Genomic DNA, 18,972 nt, shown 5'->3' on the forward strand with positions numbered 1-18,972 from the left:
CCCAAAATATTTCTTTCTCCTTTTACAAGCGACTTCCCAAACCACCTTGAATTCTTTCTGTTGCAAGTAAACATTGTGTGTCCTTAAGCCGCTGGGAAATCGCTGTTCTTGCTAAAATCACAGCGAGCTTTTCATTTAGGTTCCTGGGAGCTAGGTGATGGGGTTTAAGAGTTTTGAAGTGGCATGTATTCGAGATTTATACCTGTTGAATTCATTATTCCATTTCCCCCCTCTTCCCCCTCCTTTTTCTGGGAGTAGCTTTGAAAACGGCTTAGGCGATCGTGAAGCGTAGTGTTGACAAACTACATTAGCTGATTTATGAAGGGCCTGAAACAGAGGAAGTAGGCTCCAAATATTAAAATCTATGCTATTAAAAAAAAAAAAAGTTGCATGTTATTAAATAGCAGGGAAAAGTTAATTCCTGATGATCTTTTTTTCTCCTGATGTAAATAGTTTTGAAGGCTGTGATCTTCCTTTTGTCTGCATTGATAAGGAAATCATGTTGATTACTGCTACCAATCATAAGAACGTTGACAAGAAGCATTGTTATGTTCTGGAACTCTGCCTCCTGAAGACCCCGGCCTTACTCATGTTACTTCAGTATAGTAAGAGGAAGAGCTACAATGCTTGTCCACCAGCTGCTACTTACTACCAGCGTTTGGAGAACCGAGCTGCTTTGATTTATCCCGAGCACTGTTAGATCACGGGCTGTTGCGTGTTGTTTTGGATGAACTAGGTACTTAAGTAAGGAAAGATCTTCTTGAACCTAGAATTTTTGCTCTGTGGGGAGCCATGCTGTCATTGTTCAGAAATTATTCCAGTCATTCGCCCCCACGGCTGCCTGAATGTAACGCGAATGCGGTTGTGGATGAGATACGTGCGTTGTCCTGTTTCAGATGGGGCGGAGAAACGGTGGCAAAATCTGTGCTTGTGCGAAAGCCAGGTGAAGTGGGAGAATTGCAGGGACAGTCTCAACAGCAGTTGGTGAGAATAGCAGATTATAGCAACGAGAAGGGTGATGAGGAATTTTTAATTAGGATAGTAATTATCACAATTTTTAGGGGGTGGGAGTGTCTCCTCATCATCTGTTTTAAGAGTTCTCGATCCCTTGCCATTCATACACATACACTGTGCCAGGCGGTATAGATATATTAGCATCTGTTAGATTATTTCCTGTCCCGTCTGTGTCCCCCCAATCATATGACTTGCCTAGTATGATATTTGAATCTCTTAGTTCATAGCAGGTGCAGTTTTTCAGTTTTAATTATCCAGGCTTCTTACAAACAAAGAAATTTTCAAGAGAGGAAGCTTCTGTATCTGTATGGCCGTTGCTGCTTATGCTGGTACTATTGCAGAGCGCTGTGAAATCCAAAGGTGTATCTGATCAAGGCTTCAGCACCACAATAGGCATTAACTGTCATGTTTATGTCTTCAGGATATAATGTTTGTGAGCACTCGTAGTTGCAGTTCCTTCTTTTGAAGAATCATTCGTTTCACGGTCTAGGCAGGGAAGCAGGGACTCTTGACAAGACGGCCGTGTGGAAGGCCACGTGCCGTAGCTCTCAGAGCTGCTCTATCCAGGGCTGCCGTTCTCAATTTGTGATGCTAATGTGTGTCATAAGATCAGGTGTTTCTCTAAATGTGAAACTTTAAACAGATAGAATGTTGTTTTCTAGAACAGCATCAACTCTTACTCTGCATCACAGTCCAGAGGCTCTAGGTGATCCTTGTCCTGATTGTTTCTTGCACAATAATTTCTTAGAGAGGGAGAATGGTTGGGCATGTGAAGAAAGGACTCTAGGCTCTTGAGCAGTAATGTACTGTGGTATAAATATGGACATCCTGCTTCAGTTTTTCTTTCGTGGTCACATGTTCTGGTGATCTGTAGGATATTGTCAGGCTTTTGGTGAAATACTTGATACACTGTGAGTTGGAGAAGGGAAGGCTGCTGAAAAATGGAGTGGATGGTATAACATTCTGATTTTGATAAGATTTTTGGAGCTACAGTCACTGTTTTTGAAGGTAGAATGGGTGGAGAATGTGAGTGTTCTGGCTAATGTAGCAATGAGCAATCTTTAAGCTAACTTCTCAAAACACATGTGAAATTATTAACTTCTTTAATTTAGAAAGAATCCAGGGTGAGATTCACCTTGCCTAAGTTGTGGTTCTAAAAGTTAGCTGGCTTTTCCTCTCATAGGAGAGGAACAGGCCGGATGAACTGTGCCTCTCTTTAGCACGTCCCCAGGGCAGTGTATCAAAACGGTACCTGTTTTTCCACGGACTGCAGCAGTGGACTTAGGCGGTCAGTTTATGTACTGGTGTATGAGCTGGGAGAGATAAATCCTACTCCCAGATTCCAAAATGGTGATTTTGTTTTCTGTTTCTGAAGGTCGTTTCAGCTTAGATTTCTTTGCATACTGAAGCTGTGTTCTCTCCTGGCATGAATTTGCATTCATCAGGTGTACATCTTTGTCATTTTAGGTTTCCAGCTCGAGATAAGCGCGCTTGTGCTGATTTTCCAATGAAGTACATCCTGGTAACTGGTGGTGTCATCTCAGGCATTGGCAAAGGGATCATTGCAAGCAGCATTGGCACCATACTGAAATCATGTGGTCTACGTGTCACTGCAATCAAAATTGATCCTTACATAAACATAGATGCTGGAACCTTTTCACCATATGAACATGGTATGAAAGGCATTGCTGTTCCCTTTTGCATAAATATTTGTAGTCACAATAATGTGGTGGGGTTTTTCTGTTTGGGTTTGGTTGGGGTTTTTTTTGAAAAGCAGTAGTATGGTAGTTATTTGTTTTGTAATCTATTTGGCAAAGCAAGTTTATTCCTTGCTATGTGTTCTCAAGGGCATTGTCTGCTCTCTAAATAAAGGCAGGAGAAGCCTGTTTGGTGAAGATACTTCTATGAGTAGATGCTTCCTTCCCATAAAGTACCACTTTGTCAGTGTTCAGTCAATGCTATCTTCAGTTCAACTGGATTAAAAAAAAAAAAAAGTACTATAAAACTTTTTTGAAACTTAACTTATTTTGAATGCTGTTACTTGGATGTCAGTTGTCAGTGCCTCCAGTGTGTTTTCATGAGAGTTAGATTAAGTTCCCATTTTAAACAGTGAGGATCAGCGAAGCTTAGAGAGCCAACTGGTGATATTTTAAAGTAGATGCTTAGTTTGGTTGGCTAGTTCTCTTAAGCTACCTTGGTTGTATTGACTACATTGCTGATGAGCTACAAGACAGTCTGATGTGCATTTATAATTTTGAATGTTCCTTCAGCTGTCTGTCTTGTTACTTGTACGTTTACTGAAAACACTGGCTTTCAAAGTTCCAATGTACCTTCAGCCAATAGGCATTTCTAATTCTTTTTATTTGTTGGATTTTGTCTGCTTTTAGTTTAGACCCCAATTTTTGGAACTGGAGATAAATGTGTTTGTCTCCTGAACTGAAAAAAGACCACTTTGCTTTTTAAGTGGAGTAAGACCACTCTCAGACCTCTCTCAAGAAGCCAAATCTAACTAATCCAGTAGTCCTGCACTTTCAGGAGCGCATCTGGTGCTCCTTAGGCAGTTGACTGGGGAAGTTATGCCTTTACCTCTGGTGGTAAGACTCCTATGATGACCTGAGATTGTGACGATGTATTCCTCCCCTGGATCAGGTACAGGGGAGAGGGGATACTGTGGCATGTAATTCCCGGACAATTCCACCCTCCCCCCCCTTCTCTGTTCACTTAAGAGTTTCTTACTGCTTGTGAAAAAACACTGGCTTGCTGGGTAATAAGTAGAAATTCACACAAGCCAGAATGGCAAGCCTCTTTTTTTAACATTTTGGCAGAAATATGATTGAGTCAAAGGATTTTAATTTGGTGACTTCCAGTTAACTAAAGAGGTTTTTTTTAATATTTTTTTTCTTTTTTTTTTATTTTTTATTTTTTTTATTCTTCCAAGGCCTCCTTATGAGAAATGTTGTTCCACTCTGTGTCTGTTGGCTTAAAGGATAACTTAGTACAGAGGAGGTACTCAGTGCCTCACAGGATCAGGCATAAATCTTCCACTCTGTTGTACACATGGTGGTGTTTTTGTTAAACTGTTCATTGGGGTGTTATATCTCGGTGGGATATATATTTCCATAGTCCACGCTCTACCTTCAGGGGGATTGCTTCTTTTTTTTTTTTCCTCTTGCGCATTAGTCCCATAACTTATTTTGCTGTGACCCAATGAATCAACAGCTAAACATTTTATGGTTTTTCTGAATAGCTTTCCAGCCTTATCTCAAGATTGAGCAACTTTAGTTGCTTCAGAAGTTGACTAGATTCAGAATTTAGAGGTCTAAGAAAATTCTGAATCTGAAGGATATTTTCATGAGATTTTTCAGGGTCAGAAACAACCCTTTCTGTGGACATAGTGAACCAAATATAAAAGATGAAACAACTGAATAAGAAACAGCGATCACATTTGAAGAAGCATTTAAGTTTACTGATCCAAGCCTTAATCATTAAGATCCAAACAACACAAATTTATAGTGAAACACTTTGGAAGTGCGTAGTAATTCATATTTATAAAAGCACAGTTTTTGGCCGCCACGTGTAAGTGAATGTTTTATTTGTTGCTGATTTATGATTCCTAGAGATTGGCCTCATTCAATCAAGGATTGTAGCATGCTGTTGAAATGGTGGTTAAATATTTTTAAGTCACTTAAATATTTTGGCAATGTAACTTAAATTTATTTGCATAAGCATACATGACTGAGGGGTAGGCATATGATGTAAAAGTAATGACTTCTATATTAAGTCACATAAAATGACAGTGCAGATTGAGTTGCAGCATTTGCTTTATTGATATGTCATTGTGATATGGCATTTTAAAAAACATTTCTTCAATTTTAAGATAAGTTTGTTGTATTCCTGTTGCCTGTTTAATAACTTCTGATTATTGCTTTTCTGTCTGTTTTCACTTTCTTTTTTCAGGTGAAGTTTTTGTATTGAATGATGGTGGAGAAGTTGACTTAGATTTGGGAAATTATGAGAGATTTTTGGACATCAGTCTCTATAAAGATAACAACATCACCACTGGAAAGATATATCAGCATGTCATTAATAAAGAAAGACATGGTGATTACCTGGGGAAAACCGTTCAAGGTGATATTTTTAATTCTGTGGGATATTAGTGCATTTAGTCTTCACAAGAGAGTTATCAGCTAGAACATCTTTTTTTTTTATTTTTTATTTTTTTTATTCTTCCAAGGCCTCCTTATGAGAAATGTTGTTCCACTCTGTGTCTGTTGGCTTAAAGGATAACTTAGTACAGAGGAGGTACTCAGTGCCTCACAGGATCAGGCATAAATCTTCCACTCTGTTGTACACATGGTGGTGTTTTTGTTAAACTGTTCATTGGGGTGTTATATCTCGGTGGGATATATATTTCCATAGTCCACGCTCTACCTTCAGGGGGATTGCTTCTTTTTTTTTTTTCCTCTTGCGCATTAGTCCCATAACTTATTTTGCTGTGACCCAATGAATCAACAGCTAAACATTTTATGGTTTTTCTGAATAGCTTTCCAGCCTTATCTCAAGATTGAGCAACTTTAGTTGCTTCAGAAGTTGACTAGATTCAGAATTTAGAGGTCTAAGAAAATTCTGAATCTGAAGGATATTTTCATGAGATTTTTCAGGGTCAGAAACAACCCTTTCTGTGGACATAGTGAACCAAATATAAAAGATGAAACAACTGAATAAGAAACAGCGATCACATTTGAAGAAGCATTTAAGTTTACTGATCCAAGCCTTAATCATTAAGATCCAAACAACACAAATTTATAGTGAAACACTTTGGAAGTGCGTAGTAATTCATATTTATAAAAGCACAGTTTTTGGCCGCCACGTGTAAGTGAATGTTTTATTTGTTGCTGATTTATGATTCCTAGAGATTGGCCTCATTCAATCAAGGATTGTAGCATGCTGTTGAAATGGTGGTTAAATATTTTTAAGTCACTTAAATATTTTGGCAATGTAACTTAAATTTATTTGCATAAGCATACATGACTGAGGGGTAGGCATATGATGTAAAAGTAATGACTTCTATATTAAGTCACATAAAATGACAGTGCAGATTGAGTTGCAGCATTTGCTTTATTGATATGTCATTGTGATATGGCATTTTAAAAAACATTTCTTCAATTTTAAGATAAGTTTGTTGTATTCCTGTTGCCTGTTTAATAACTTCTGATTATTGCTTTTCTGTCTGTTTTCACTTTCTTTTTTCAGGTGAAGTTTTTGTATTGAATGATGGTGGAGAAGTTGACTTAGATTTGGGAAATTATGAGAGATTTTTGGACATCAGTCTCTATAAAGATAACAACATCACCACTGGAAAGATATATCAGCATGTCATTAATAAAGAAAGACATGGTGATTACCTGGGGAAAACCGTTCAAGGTGATATTTTTAATTCTGTGGGATATTAGTGCATTTAGTCTTCACAAGAGAGTTATCAGCTAGAACAAGCTGTTCCCTGCTGCATCGTCTTACTCCTTTCTCCTTCCCAACAGATATGGGCATATTTCTGTAATGTTGGCCTTCTGGGTTCAAGGAAAGGAGGAATACAAACAGGAGCTAGTAGTTTCTTTTTGACTCACTGCTCTTTTTCTCCCTTTTGCATGTGAAAACTGGTATATGGGCCTAAAGTAAGATATGCTTGCCACCTTTGGCTTTGTCTTGTAGTTGTTCCACACATCACTGATGCAGTTCAGGAATGGGTAATGAATCAGGCAAAAGTTCCGGTGGATGATGACCGAAAAGAGCCACAAATTTGTGTAATTGAGGTAAGTATGGAACGTTTTAGGATATATATCCACCGTGAACACAAAGAAGTAGCTTGCTTTCTCTTTGCTACTTACTGTAAAAGGGTCAGACTGAAGTTTTGTGGAGAGCAGCAATGCAAAAACACTTACTATATTCTTTGATTTGTTCTGAGAATGATAGGCATGGTCTTACTCCTACAGCTTCTGTTTACTTGACTAAATCCCTTCTAGAATACTGCTGAAACTGAGCTGCTTAAGAGTTTATTAATTTATAAAATTAAAGCAGCCAGTTACTGTAATGTGAAGTATCTATTTCCAAGACACAGACATTTGACTGAAGCTTTATACTGTTTATACTGTACTATTGTACTGAGAAAACTTGTGTGATACCTGAAATCTGCTGTGGTTCAGTAGAAGAGCCTATAACATTCTAGTTTTCATATGGCTTCAAATGTCCATATTGTTGCTCATGGTCATGTTTAAAGGAATGTATTTAAACACTGTATAACTTGGTTTCCCACTTTCTGTTGTTGTTTTTAAGATCTTTGGAGGCAACTTTGTTAACCTGCTGATGTTCTGCACAATGGAAATAATGAGTTTTACCCATTCTTAGCAGGGCATTGAGACAGCTGGAGGAAAGGCAGACAGTAATTGATAGCTTTATGATTACAGTGGAAAATACAGAAAAAGATTATACCTGAGAATTGACAGAAGAATATGTCATAAATTTAATGCCAGAAGCGACTACCATAATCAATAGTGTGATAAACTTTGTGACCCAGGTCACAGAATTGTTCAGTATTTCTTTTGCAGAAGAATCTGCCTTGATTAAAATACCCTTATTGGTATAGCTATAGATCTTTCTTATGATGTGCACAGTGAGAATCAAACATTTAATTTAAAACAAACGTAAAAGCAGTAAATGCAGAAGTTGCAGAAGAACATTAAGAAGTGATGGGTTTGTCAGTTCTCTAACTTCAAACTTAATTTTCTGTTTCCTCCGTATATGGGGTGCTTTTTTGTTATAGCTCCAGCCTGATAAAAATATTTTTTGGGGGACTTTAAGAATAATTGTAATGTTTTTCCGTGGCAAAATCCTGAAGGAGTTGGACTGGATATGTGCTTCACATACAAATGTAGTTGTCAGAAGTTTTTCTGGTACTCAGTGAACACAAATACGCAATTCTATCAAAAGCCACTTGGTGGCACAGAAAGACCATTGTGAAATGCAACTCCTTCGTAAGATTTACGTGCTAAACACTGTGCTTAGTCTACTACAGCTCTTTATGTCTTTGAAAGACATCTAATTTGTCTTTACAAATCCATTTTATCATGGACTTAGTCTTGGGTTTTGGTTTGGTAAAAAATATTTAAAGCCTTTTATGATATGAAATATTATTTCAAGTTGTCCATATGGCATTTATTGGTGTTGGAAAGCTATGATAATATTGCTAAATGTCTTGTTGGTCACAACTGTTCATTAATCTGACAGGCAGGAAAATAAAGTTTTTCTGTACAAAAACTTTCACATCAGCTTAACTATTGATTACATTTTCACCACTTTGAAGACAGTGGGAAAGCGTGTATTATTCAGTGGCACCACACATCTTCCCACGGGAAGCTTATGTGTTTGGTCTAAAGTGAATATAACAAAACTGGCAAATAGTTTTGTTTTCCTCAGGAAACAAAACACGCAGAATAGATGAGGGTTCTTTGCAGAGCATGCCTGCAAATTTCAATTGTCAGGTTTTTTTTAAGATTTCAGAAAAATTGCTAAGTGTGTAAGAGGTAGACTTTTTTTTTTCTTTTCTTTTTGCTTTCTGACACTCTGACGTATCCAAGCTTTCTTTTTCAGCTGGGTGGAACCATTGGAGATATTGAAGGAATGCCATTTGTTGAAGCATTTAGACAGTTTCAGTTCAAAGCAAAACGAGAGAACTTCTGTAATATCCATGTTAGTCTAGTACCACAGGTAAGTTATTAAAATTAATAAAATAGATTTTGCTCTGTAGTGGGCTTTATATTTGCTTACTTCTCCCATTAACCCTTTCATGATTGAGAGTTTTAGAGACAGAGGTATGAAACCCAGCCACACTGGGGTAAGTAAAGGCCTTGATAATTACTTTAGTGATGTGACAATCTGTTTTAATGTTCTAGGTTACAAAAAAAAACCCCTTATCAACACTAATTTATCTACAAGGCTAAATATAGTTGTGCTTTGCACTGGAAGGTGCTGGTATATTAAGAACCCAGTAAGAAAGGCACTCATCTCTCGAAGGTATCACTTAGAATTCTATTTGTTAGAACTAACACTATAAGGAGAGAAGGGTATAAATGACCTTAGGTGGTGGGAACCCCAGGCGGTGTAGCATGGAATGCACCCAGCAGCACGCTGGGCAGACCGCTTCATAGGAGAGATTCTCCCCTTTCGGTCACTTAAACTAATAGATAATTTTTTTACAAGGAAACAACTGTATCATTTTTACTGTCAGACAGAAAGAATGTTCTCTGGAGAACTGCCTGCTGCATCCCTAGATAAAGGCAAGGCCACGCAGGTGATGCGATTGTGGGTGCTGAGTGGGAGCTGCCCGCAGGCTATTAGAAGGAGCTGGCTGAGTTTGTCCTGCAGGCAATGGATTTGTGCAGCACAGGCCTGGGCTTCCTCAGGGGAACTCTGAGGTGGATCACAAACTCCTCAATGTACAATGGCCTTCCAGTCAAGACCACTAAAATGTTTTGTACAGGGCTAAAAGTATTCTTCCATTTGAACTCTAAATTTTACTTCAAAGATAGGTTTTCTTATTATTTTAAGATGTAAGTACTCACTGGGGAGATTTTGGTAAGCAAAGGTTGGTAATGATGATATGATTATACCTTGTACAAATAAAAAGAGAATTATTAACCACTGCAGCTATGGATTAGAGGAATGGTCAGAAATTGATATGATTGATTCTGTGTATTTGAGAACAGAACTATTTAGTACATCTGATTATTTCCAAGGACAGCTACTGAATCTAGCTTTTGGAATATTCTTCTACCTGAGTCAATTATATTGAAACTTTTTCTCTGAAAGAAAAAATAACAAAATAAACCTGACCTGAATTAGGGTCATACGGTTTCTTCTCAGAATTTCTTATATAAGTAATGACAGTGGTGCCATTTCTGTTTCTGGCATATTTCGGTTCTGTTTGGATATGTTTAATGACTCCTCTTTTAACATTTAACTGCTCTGTTATTGGATGTTAGTTGCTATTTGGGCTTTCAAATTATGTGTTTCCAGCCTAACGCCACTGGTGAACAGAAGACAAAACCAACACAGAACAGTGTTCGAGCACTGAGGGGTCTAGGCTTGTCTCCGGATTTGGTGAGCCAATAAATACAATTTTTTATTTATAAGTCATCTGGAAGTGTTCTTGCATAACCTGTGTTCAAAGAATAAGCCTTAGTCTCCCATGAGAGACAAGAATTTTAGAAGAAATGGAACATATATGCTGCACTGCTTCACTAAAGCCACAGGAAATCAAATTACTCAAATTCACTCCTAAGTTAACTTAATTCAACTAACTCCTTGGAATATCTTAGGACTGTAGCCATGTTCTTCTAAAGGGATCTTTGTAGAAAAATCATTCTGCACTGCTAAAAATAATCTGAATTCTCAGTTCACTTTGTGGGAAGACCTAGAATGCTTCTGGCTTCTAATATTCTCTCACAAATTTCTTTTTATGCATGATTAAGAAGAAGCAATCCTACCTTTGAAGTACAGCCTTTAAAAATATTCATGTTTGGAAATATAAAATGTGTGGGTGAATCTTCAAAGTAAGGTTCTTCAATTTCTTTCACAGAATGGTTTGGGTTGCAAGGGACCTTTAGAGGCCATCTAGCCCAACCCCCCTGCAATTAGCAGGGACATCTTCAACTGGATCAGGTTGCTCAGAGCCCCGTCCAACCTGGCCTTGAATGTTTCCAGGGATGGGGCATCTACCACATCTCTGGGCAACCCGTTCCAGTGTTTCACCACCCTCATTGTAAAGAATATCCTCTTTATATGTATTCTAAACCTTTTTAGTTTAAAACCAATACCCCTTGTCCTATTGCAACAGGCCCTACTGAAAAGTCTATTCCTATTTTTCTTTTAAGCCCCCTTAAGTATTGAAATGTTGCAATAAGGTCTCCCTGCAGCCTTCTGTTCTCCAGGCTGAACGACCCCAACTCTCTCAGCCTGTCCTCCCAGGAGACGTGCTCCAGCTCTGATCATTTTTGTGGCCTTCCTCTGGACCTGCTCCAACAGTTCCATGTGTTTCTGTGCTGAGGGCTCCAGAGCTAGACTCAGGGCTCCAGGTGGCGTCTCACCAGAGCGGAGCAGAGGGGCAGAATCCCCTCCCTCGACCTGCTGGCCACCCTGCTTTTGATGCAACCCAGGGTACGGTTGGCCTTCTGGGCTGCCAGCGCACATTGCCAGCTCATGTCCAGCTTTTCATCCACCAGTCCTTCTCAGCAGGGCTGCTCTCAATACCTTCTTGCGCCACATAGTATAGTGAGCCTAAAGCCAGCAAGTTTCACCTCATGCCAGCTGGCAATTGATGACAAATGCTGAACTCCTTCTATTCTTTCTCCCCAGTGCTCTAGTAATTATTCCCTGGATTCAATGTTTGCGTCCCTGGCACTTTTCCTTGGGAGGAGAGGAGGCATAAGTAGATTGCAGCTCCCTGCCATTGGAGATGTTAATCTGCTTGGTCAAGTTCTGATAGCACTGAAGCCAGGGCAGCACAGCTTCAAATGCCAGTCCAACCCCAGTTCAAACTTACGCTTGTATCTTCCTGAGCTGCAGCTGATGCAGCTGGAGACACGCTTTGTTTCTAGGTCTGCTTCAGGAACAGAAAAGAACAATTTTGCTCTTTTGTGTGAGGCTGCTTGTTAAGTCAAAGGTTATTTTCCGCACTGGATTCTGGAAGCTGTTGAGGACTTTCCGTTCCCATAAAGTCCACTGAGAGAAAAAGCTCCCCAGCCCTTCTCAGAAATGAGACTAGTGAGAATAGTCACTGCTTCTGTACAATGTCCTCAAAAAGGAAAAAGGAAAAATGACTCTTAAAAGGATAGTAATGCAACTAAATTTTGTGTTGTCTGTCTTTCTGGTGTTTTTTTGAACTCTTGGATTTTATATTTAACAAAAAACGTGTTTGTAACTACAAAACCAATGGCTTTGTAAATAGGATATGTGAAGGATGTGTTAGGTAGCTTCAAATTGTTGTGACCTGGTAACTGTAATCTGCTTGTGGAGGGAAAGACTTTTATTAACAATGCTGCTCTATATTCCAAGCTTCAGGGCTTAAACTTCAAAATCCCTCTTGAGGTGCTAATTGCATGTGGAATGTTGAACGTGATTTTCAGAGGCCTGTAAGGTAATTGCCAGTGTCTGACTTTAGCCCTAGCCCCCCAAATTAGTTTTTAAAAGCCTGTTAAGTGTGTGCATGAGAAAAGGAAAACAGACTAATCTAGTCACTTTCTGACATCTTGAGTTCTTGTCTGGGGCAGTTTTGGGACAGCCAGAAGTGCAGTACTTTTTTTTTTTTTTTTTTTTTTTTTGAATTGCTGCTGTTGACTACTAAAGCATAGAGAGATTACACTCCAGCAAAGCCTCTTAGTGCTGTTGTAAAGTTGCTTGGGCACTGCTTCAAGAAAATATTTAAATGGTTGCTCTCTTGGGCAGGGGCCCAAGGCCAAGACAGCACATGGGGAAGCTCCTAGAACAGCAGTCAGGAGGGCTTTCTTCATAAGCTGTGCTGCCAGGCTGCTTGGCTAGACCTGTTCTTAATACCTGCTGCCTTGCTGTCTGGTCCCAGGCTTCCACAAGGTGGCATGCTGGGCCAGTCTCAGCTGGGTATGTACAGGAGCCTTTATGTTCTCCATGGGGTGTTCTAAGCGCTTAATGAATACACTGTATCTGCAGATTTAATGGACTCTGTTACAGCATTTTGAAAAACGATTACATGCTTGTCAGTGCTGCCCTATTCAATTGAATTGTTCCTCATCTTCTTTGTGTTATGTTTCTTTGAGACGCATCTCTGCCGCTGTTATTGTAGTTTTGTATTTTCATGCTGATTCTGATGTTTTTGATTTCTGTGACTCCATTAACTTTAAATTTGTCTCAGCAAGACAGATGATAGATCTCAAAGTGGATCTAATCATGTACTCATACTGTCAAGGTTTATCAATTATGTCTTCAAACAGTACCCAGTTTTTAAGTATAAGTTGTGCTTAATTGAATAGAATGTACAAATTGTTTCATAAATCTTTTTTGATTATTAGAATGTCTGTTAATTTTCCCTTGTACTTGGCCTTTTTTTTCTGTTTCTAGAATTTCTTGCAAGGGTAGGGGAAGTTAATTAGACCACATCAATATCAGTGTAGCTAAGCTGCGTACTAGCAAGGTGATCAAAGATCAGCTACAAGTTTCTGAACAAAAAAGGGCTTAATGCATTAGGTAGTTGCATTTGCTAGAAAGATGGGGAAAATAATGACTTAGTCTTTTAACAGGATCATGCTACTTTGTTATACTTCCACTATTCAAAATAGCTTAAGGTAGTAGACTAAGTAATCCAAAGGCACACTGAAAGAGCAGTTCTGCATTTTGAGTTAGTTGCCTGAAGTTACATAATACAAAAAACCCCCCTTCCAACAAACACTAAAACACATGGTTATTTTCTTTGTTGGTAAAAAATGTCAATATTTTCTAAAATTCCCAAGTTTTACATGTATCTGCAAAATAATAACAGAATAATTGAACTAGGAAAAAAACTCACAAGATTATGAAACAAGTTTTCTCATCATCAGCCTCCTTTTTATCGTGATGTGTGAATTAAGAATTAGGAAAAGATGCTGAAGGACTGGGATAGTAGAAAACATGCATATAAGCTAAGTATTACTGCTCTACATTTAGCTGATAAGGTCACAGTATTTATTTTGATTCATCATGTTATTCATACTTACAGAGCTGTTAGACTCTAGGTAAAGAGTATTACAAGAGTAGCTACAATAAAGGAGAACATGAGGAAGCAGTATTACAGAGAATGCCAAAGAAAAGTTAGTAAAAGTGGGTTAGTATGGGTAGGTGACTGATTTACTTCTGCCTTGCTAGCAGATATTTGTGAGCTATAATACGTTGTAGAACTCCAAAAGAGGAGAGAAAAAAAGGCACATTTGTTTGTGCTTTGCTTGCAAAGGAGATCAATTTCTCCATGAATAGTATTGAAGATCTTCTGTTGGTTTGCTTAGTAAATATTTAAGATTTTTCCTTCCATTATGACAGATTGTCTGCAGAAGTGCAAAACCTATAGAAATGGCAGTGAAGGAAAAGATTTCTATGTTTTGCCATGTGGAGCCTGAGCAGGTCAGTACTTTAACACTTTATTCATCATTACTTAAACATGTGGGAAAGCATACAAACCCTTCTGTGCATTTCTGTTTTCAACTTCAGACTGTTGCATTAATCATAGAATCATAGAATGGTTTGGGTTGGAAGGGACCCCTAGAGGCCATCTAGCCCAACCCCCCTGCAGTGAGCAGGGACATCTTCAACTGGATCAGGTTGCTCAGAGCCCCGTCCAACCTGGCCTTGAATGTTTCCAGGGATGGGCCCTCCACTACCTCTCTGGGCAACCCCTTCCAGTGTTTCACCACCCTCATTGTAAAGAATTTCTTCCTTATATCCAGTCTAAACCTACCCTGCTTCAGTTTAAAACCATTACCCCTTGTCCTGACACAGCTGGCCCTACTAAAAAGATTTTCCCCATAATATGTAATAGTTTTTACAATTTTTATCTTGCTGTCATGTACACTATAACAGTTTAAAAATATTGGGAGTTTATATGTTAAATTTTATGTCAAATGGTCATTAACAATTTAAATGCATGTTATGTAAAAAGTTAATAAAAGGAATAGATTTTTGAGTGCGTGGTTAATTGCTATATGGAGTTGTAAAAACTGTGCAGTTTCAGGCTATGGTTGGTTATTGTCCATAAAACATTCCAGATGAGGACAGAGAGGGCAGTGTGGCCATTACTTCACCCCCTTGCTTCCATCTAACTATCTGTGGAAGACAACACCCTTGAGCTAGCTTCTGGAAAACCCTTCAGAAATGCCTTTGTGGTTCCTCTCCAGCTGGAGAGAGACAACTGGAAGTTCAATCAAACAAAAACAGTGCGTGCTTTTCTGGTAGTATCAGGCCGTGTGTAAGCATGTACATACTCAGATTCCAGCTGCAGTTATGCCAGTCTAACTGGACCAAGAGTCCCATGTGTAACAGAACTTCCCTGAGAGCAACATTGCAGGGAGGGAGCTGTCTTCATGGCACTGGTTTTTTGTTTGTTTCCCCCCCGGCCCTGCCCCAGAATTCTGTCTTTTAGGGTAGAAGCTCAATAGTTGTACCAGTCACAGCTTTCATGAGAAGCTGAGTATATGATCCTGGCCAGAGTGCTGCACTCTTCTTGTGCTGTGCTGGCTAGCTCAAACGTCTGTCCACAGCACTGCATTGTGTAATATAGGTGTGTCCCTGGCGGTTAGAACCAGTGGACTGAACTGGGATGCTGCTAGGTGCCATACTGTGTTGCAGCCTTTTTTTTTTTTTTTTTTTTTTTTTTTTTTCCCCCTCCCCTCCTTTTCATAACTGTATTAATCAGAATTCTGCAAAGCCCTTCTTAAGTCCCCTGTGTGTCTTAAAATTAATGAACCACTTCTGGATTTCAGAAGACACTGGCCACATGTCTGTATATTCCCTAGAAAGATCCTGGATTTCTTGTGAACTGAAGGATTAGATGCATCATCAGTCATATTCCTGGAGCTACATGCAATGCCAGTAGAGAAGAAGCTACAGTTCATTTTGTGTCCAGAATGGTGGTTTACAATCTCAAGGGGAACAGTCTTTTCAGTCCACTATTCTCATTTATTTGCTGTTGAGAATCACAAAATAGTTGAGGTTGGAAGGGACGTCATCTGGTCCAGCACCCTGCTTGAACAGTGCCACCTAGAGCCAGTTGCCCAGGACCATTGTTCAGGCAGCTTTTGAATATTTCCGAGGATGGAGACTCCACAACCTCCCTGGGCAACCTGTGCCAGGGCTCAGTCACCCTCACAGTGAAAAAGTTTCAGTTTGCACCCATTGCCTCTTGTCCTGTCACTGGACACCACTGAAGAGAACCTGGCACCATCTTGTTTGCTCCCTTCTCTCGGGTATTTCTGTACATTGTTGTGATTTTTCCACCAATACCCCCAAGCCTTCTCTTCTTCAAGCTGAACAGTCCCAGCTCTCAGCCTTTCCTCATTTGAGAGGTGCTCCAGACCTTTCATCACCTTTATGGCCCTTTGTGGGCTGTGGACTTTTTCTGGTATGTCCATGTCTCTGCTGTACTGGGGTGCGCAGAGCTGGACCCAGCACTCCAGGTGCGGCCTCAGCAGTGCTGAGGGGAGGGGAAGGATCACCTCTCTCAACCTGCTGGCAACACTCCTCCTAAGCAGCCCAGGGCACTATTACCCTTCTTTGCGGCAAGGGTGCAGGGCTGGCTCATGTTCAACTTGGTGTCCACCAGGACCCCCAGGTCCTTTTCTGCCAGGCTGCTTTCCAGCTGGCTTTCCCCCAGCACATATGGTGCCTGGGTTTGTTCCTCCCCAGGTGCAAGACTTTGCACTTCTCCTTGTTGAACTTCATGAGGTTCCTGATGGACCATTTCTCCTGCCTGTTGGCAGGATGGCAGCACGACCCTCTGGCATATCAGCCACTCCTGCTGCTTTGGTGTCATCTGAAAACTTGCTGAAGGTACGCTCTGCCCCATCATCCAGATCATTAATGAAGACGTTAAACAGGACCGGACCCAGTACTGATCCCTGGGGTACTCCATTAGTTGCTGGCTTTCAACTAGAGTTTGTGCTGCTGATTGTCACTCTTTGGGCCCAGCCGTTCTGCCAGTTTTCCTCACTGTTTGCTCATCCTGCCCATATATGAACAGGTTGTCTGTGAGGATCTTACAGGAGACGGTGTTAAAAGCCTTCCTGAAGTCCAGGTAGACAATATACGCTGCTTTCCTCTCATCTGCCAGACCAGTCACTTCGTGAGAGAAGTTTATCAAGTTGGTCAAGTATGACCTCCCTTTGGTGAATCCATGCTGACTACTGATGATTTTCTTATCTTTTGTGTGCCTGGAAACAGTTTCCAGGACTGTCATAACTAGTCCATTAAGATCACATGCTATTTTGTCCACAGACTTCCTCTAAGTGGATTTTTTTTTTAAAATTTGCTTTTATCAAATGAGTCCTCCCTCCTTGCTTGCTTCAATGTATGTACCACCAAAACAAAAGCAGTGTCTTCATCTTGTTTCAGAGTTATAACAGTCTCCATAGTCAGCGTGGCTGTAACCTGGAGCAGGTAGCGATTCTTTCTTAATGTTATACCCTTAGGATGGTAGCTGGAAGAACAGTTGGATAAGCCTTATTCCTAGTGTAGGAGGGCTGTGGTTAACCTATTCTTTTTGCTGTTGAATGGGCACATAGAGAGGCATGGGGCAGCGTGCATGTGTGCATCCTTATGTGGTGAACAGAAGTAACTCAAGGATAACTAGGCAAGTATCCTTTACTTCTCATGTATTCTGAACTCTGCAGCCTTGTGTAAGCCAAGTGCAATGAACTTAACTGCCAGCAGCTTGGACACAGTTTATAAATATGTTCTTAACTAAATGGTTCTTGAATGGACTATACTCCTTAATTAACTACATAATCTAATTCACTAACAAAATTCTTTTAGAAGACTTTATTGCAACCTAATTGTGTCTGTTTTGTTAGGTTCCATTTGTGTTCTTTCTTTCCCAGTTAATATTCTTCAAGTGTGTGAGAGAGGGAGAAAGAAGTGTTAGCAAGCATGACTGCTTGTGGGGCCAGATGTTTGTGTTAAAATTGATGTGGTGATAGGCTTGACGAGCTATTATTGTATGATAGTGCAATGAAAAAGTGAAACACAATTGTACCTTTTGGGGAGCTTTTTCCTTATAGATTTAGTGAAACCTTAAATATTGGCTGTGCTGCCCTGCTTATTCAAAAGAAAAGTGTTTAAAAATTAGAATGTATGTAGAATACAAAACACATAGTATACAAAAAACAGAATGTATGTTTCCTATGAAAAATTCTTAGGTAAGTCTCTTATGTTATGCTTTTTTTTTGTTAGGTGATATTTATCCATGATGTTTCTTCCACTTATCGAGTACCAATCCTGTTGGAGGAGCAAGGCATCATTAAGTATTTTAAACAGAGGTTAAATTTACCTATTGATGACCAGCCAAGTGATCTTCTAATGAAATGGAAAAAAATGGCTGACAGGTATTCTAACTCCTGCTGCTTTTTCTAGAAGTGTTTTAATTCAAGTTAGGTTTTTAGCTGCTGTGGAGTCACCAAACTGGACTGGAGTCAGTAGCGTGCTGCTGATCAACACTTGTGAATGGTTTGGGTTTTAAAAACATTGTCAGTTTTGAGATTTTAGATGATGTTTTGTGAAATTAAAGAAAAAGCAAACATTGTTAAAATGTTTTCCTTGTGAAAATTGATGTAATAACTGAAAAATTTGTTTTTGTCAGATATGAAAGGTTGCTGAAGGTGTGTTCCATAGCTCTCGTTGGCAAGTACACAAAACTAAGTGACTGCTATGCATCTGTTTTCAAGGCTCTGGAACACTCTGCGCTGGCAATTAATCACAAACTGGATTTAATGGTGAGGATATGTCTGGATTTTGCTTTCAGGAATACTTTGGATATAGTCTACTAGTTCCCATCATGTGAGGCGGTTTTAATTCGTGTGGAACTTAGAAAATTAATCACGCAGATAAATACAGACTGGCCAAGCATCTAATTTTTTTTAAATAAGGTTTACAGATTTAATTATTTTATTTGGAACTAAACTTACCTGAAAGGACTGCTGCAATTACCCAAAACTAGGTCTGATGAAAAAGCAGACTTCACCTGCAAATTTATATTTACTATCAAAGATAGGTTTCACTTGTTCTCATGAGACTGCTTATCAGTTAAGATAGGTTAAAGACAGGAGAAAATAGATAAATTAGAAAGCGGTTAAGATGCTTTTTAAAATCTGGTGCCAGAAGCTGTTGCTATTCATTTCAGTTAATATTCTGAGAGCC

General features: G+C 39.5%; 1 protein-coding gene across 9 annotated transcripts in view; it reads left to right on the forward strand.

Moving 5' to 3' along the window:
- Positions 1 to 458: 458 nt before the first annotated feature.
- CTPS2 (CTP synthase 2) overlaps positions 459 to 18,972 on the forward strand; it is a 77,852-nt gene continuing 59,338 nt past the window's right edge. For 4 of the 9 annotated variants that reach the window (XM_009639957.2, XM_035895500.1, XM_035895498.1 and 1 more), the window contains exons 1-9: positions 459 to 736; positions 2,482 to 2,687; positions 4,972 to 5,142; positions 6,724 to 6,824; positions 8,659 to 8,775; positions 10,084 to 10,167; positions 14,110 to 14,190; positions 18,010 to 18,161; positions 18,416 to 18,548. In XM_009639957.2, coding sequence (XP_009638252.1) covers positions 2,522 to 2,687; positions 4,972 to 5,142; positions 6,724 to 6,824; positions 8,659 to 8,775; positions 10,084 to 10,167; positions 14,110 to 14,190; positions 18,010 to 18,161; positions 18,416 to 18,548 — 1,005 coding nt within the window. In that variant the 5' untranslated portion in view covers positions 459 to 736; positions 2,482 to 2,521. Of the gene's footprint in view, positions 745 to 2,481; positions 2,688 to 3,401; positions 3,664 to 4,971; positions 5,143 to 6,269; positions 6,439 to 6,723; positions 6,825 to 8,658; positions 8,776 to 10,083; positions 10,168 to 14,109; positions 14,191 to 18,009; positions 18,162 to 18,415; positions 18,549 to 18,972 lie in introns of those variants that run through there. The other 5 variants (XM_035895494.1, XM_035895496.1, XM_035895495.1 and 2 more) reach the window with 5 other exon arrangements.

Source organism: Egretta garzetta, unplaced genomic scaffold, assembly GCF_000687185.1.
Source record: "Egretta garzetta isolate BGI_Z169 unplaced genomic scaffold, ASM68718v1 scaffold445, whole genome shotgun sequence".
NCBI classification, from domain to species: Eukaryota; Metazoa; Chordata; class Aves; order Pelecaniformes; family Ardeidae; genus Egretta; species Egretta garzetta.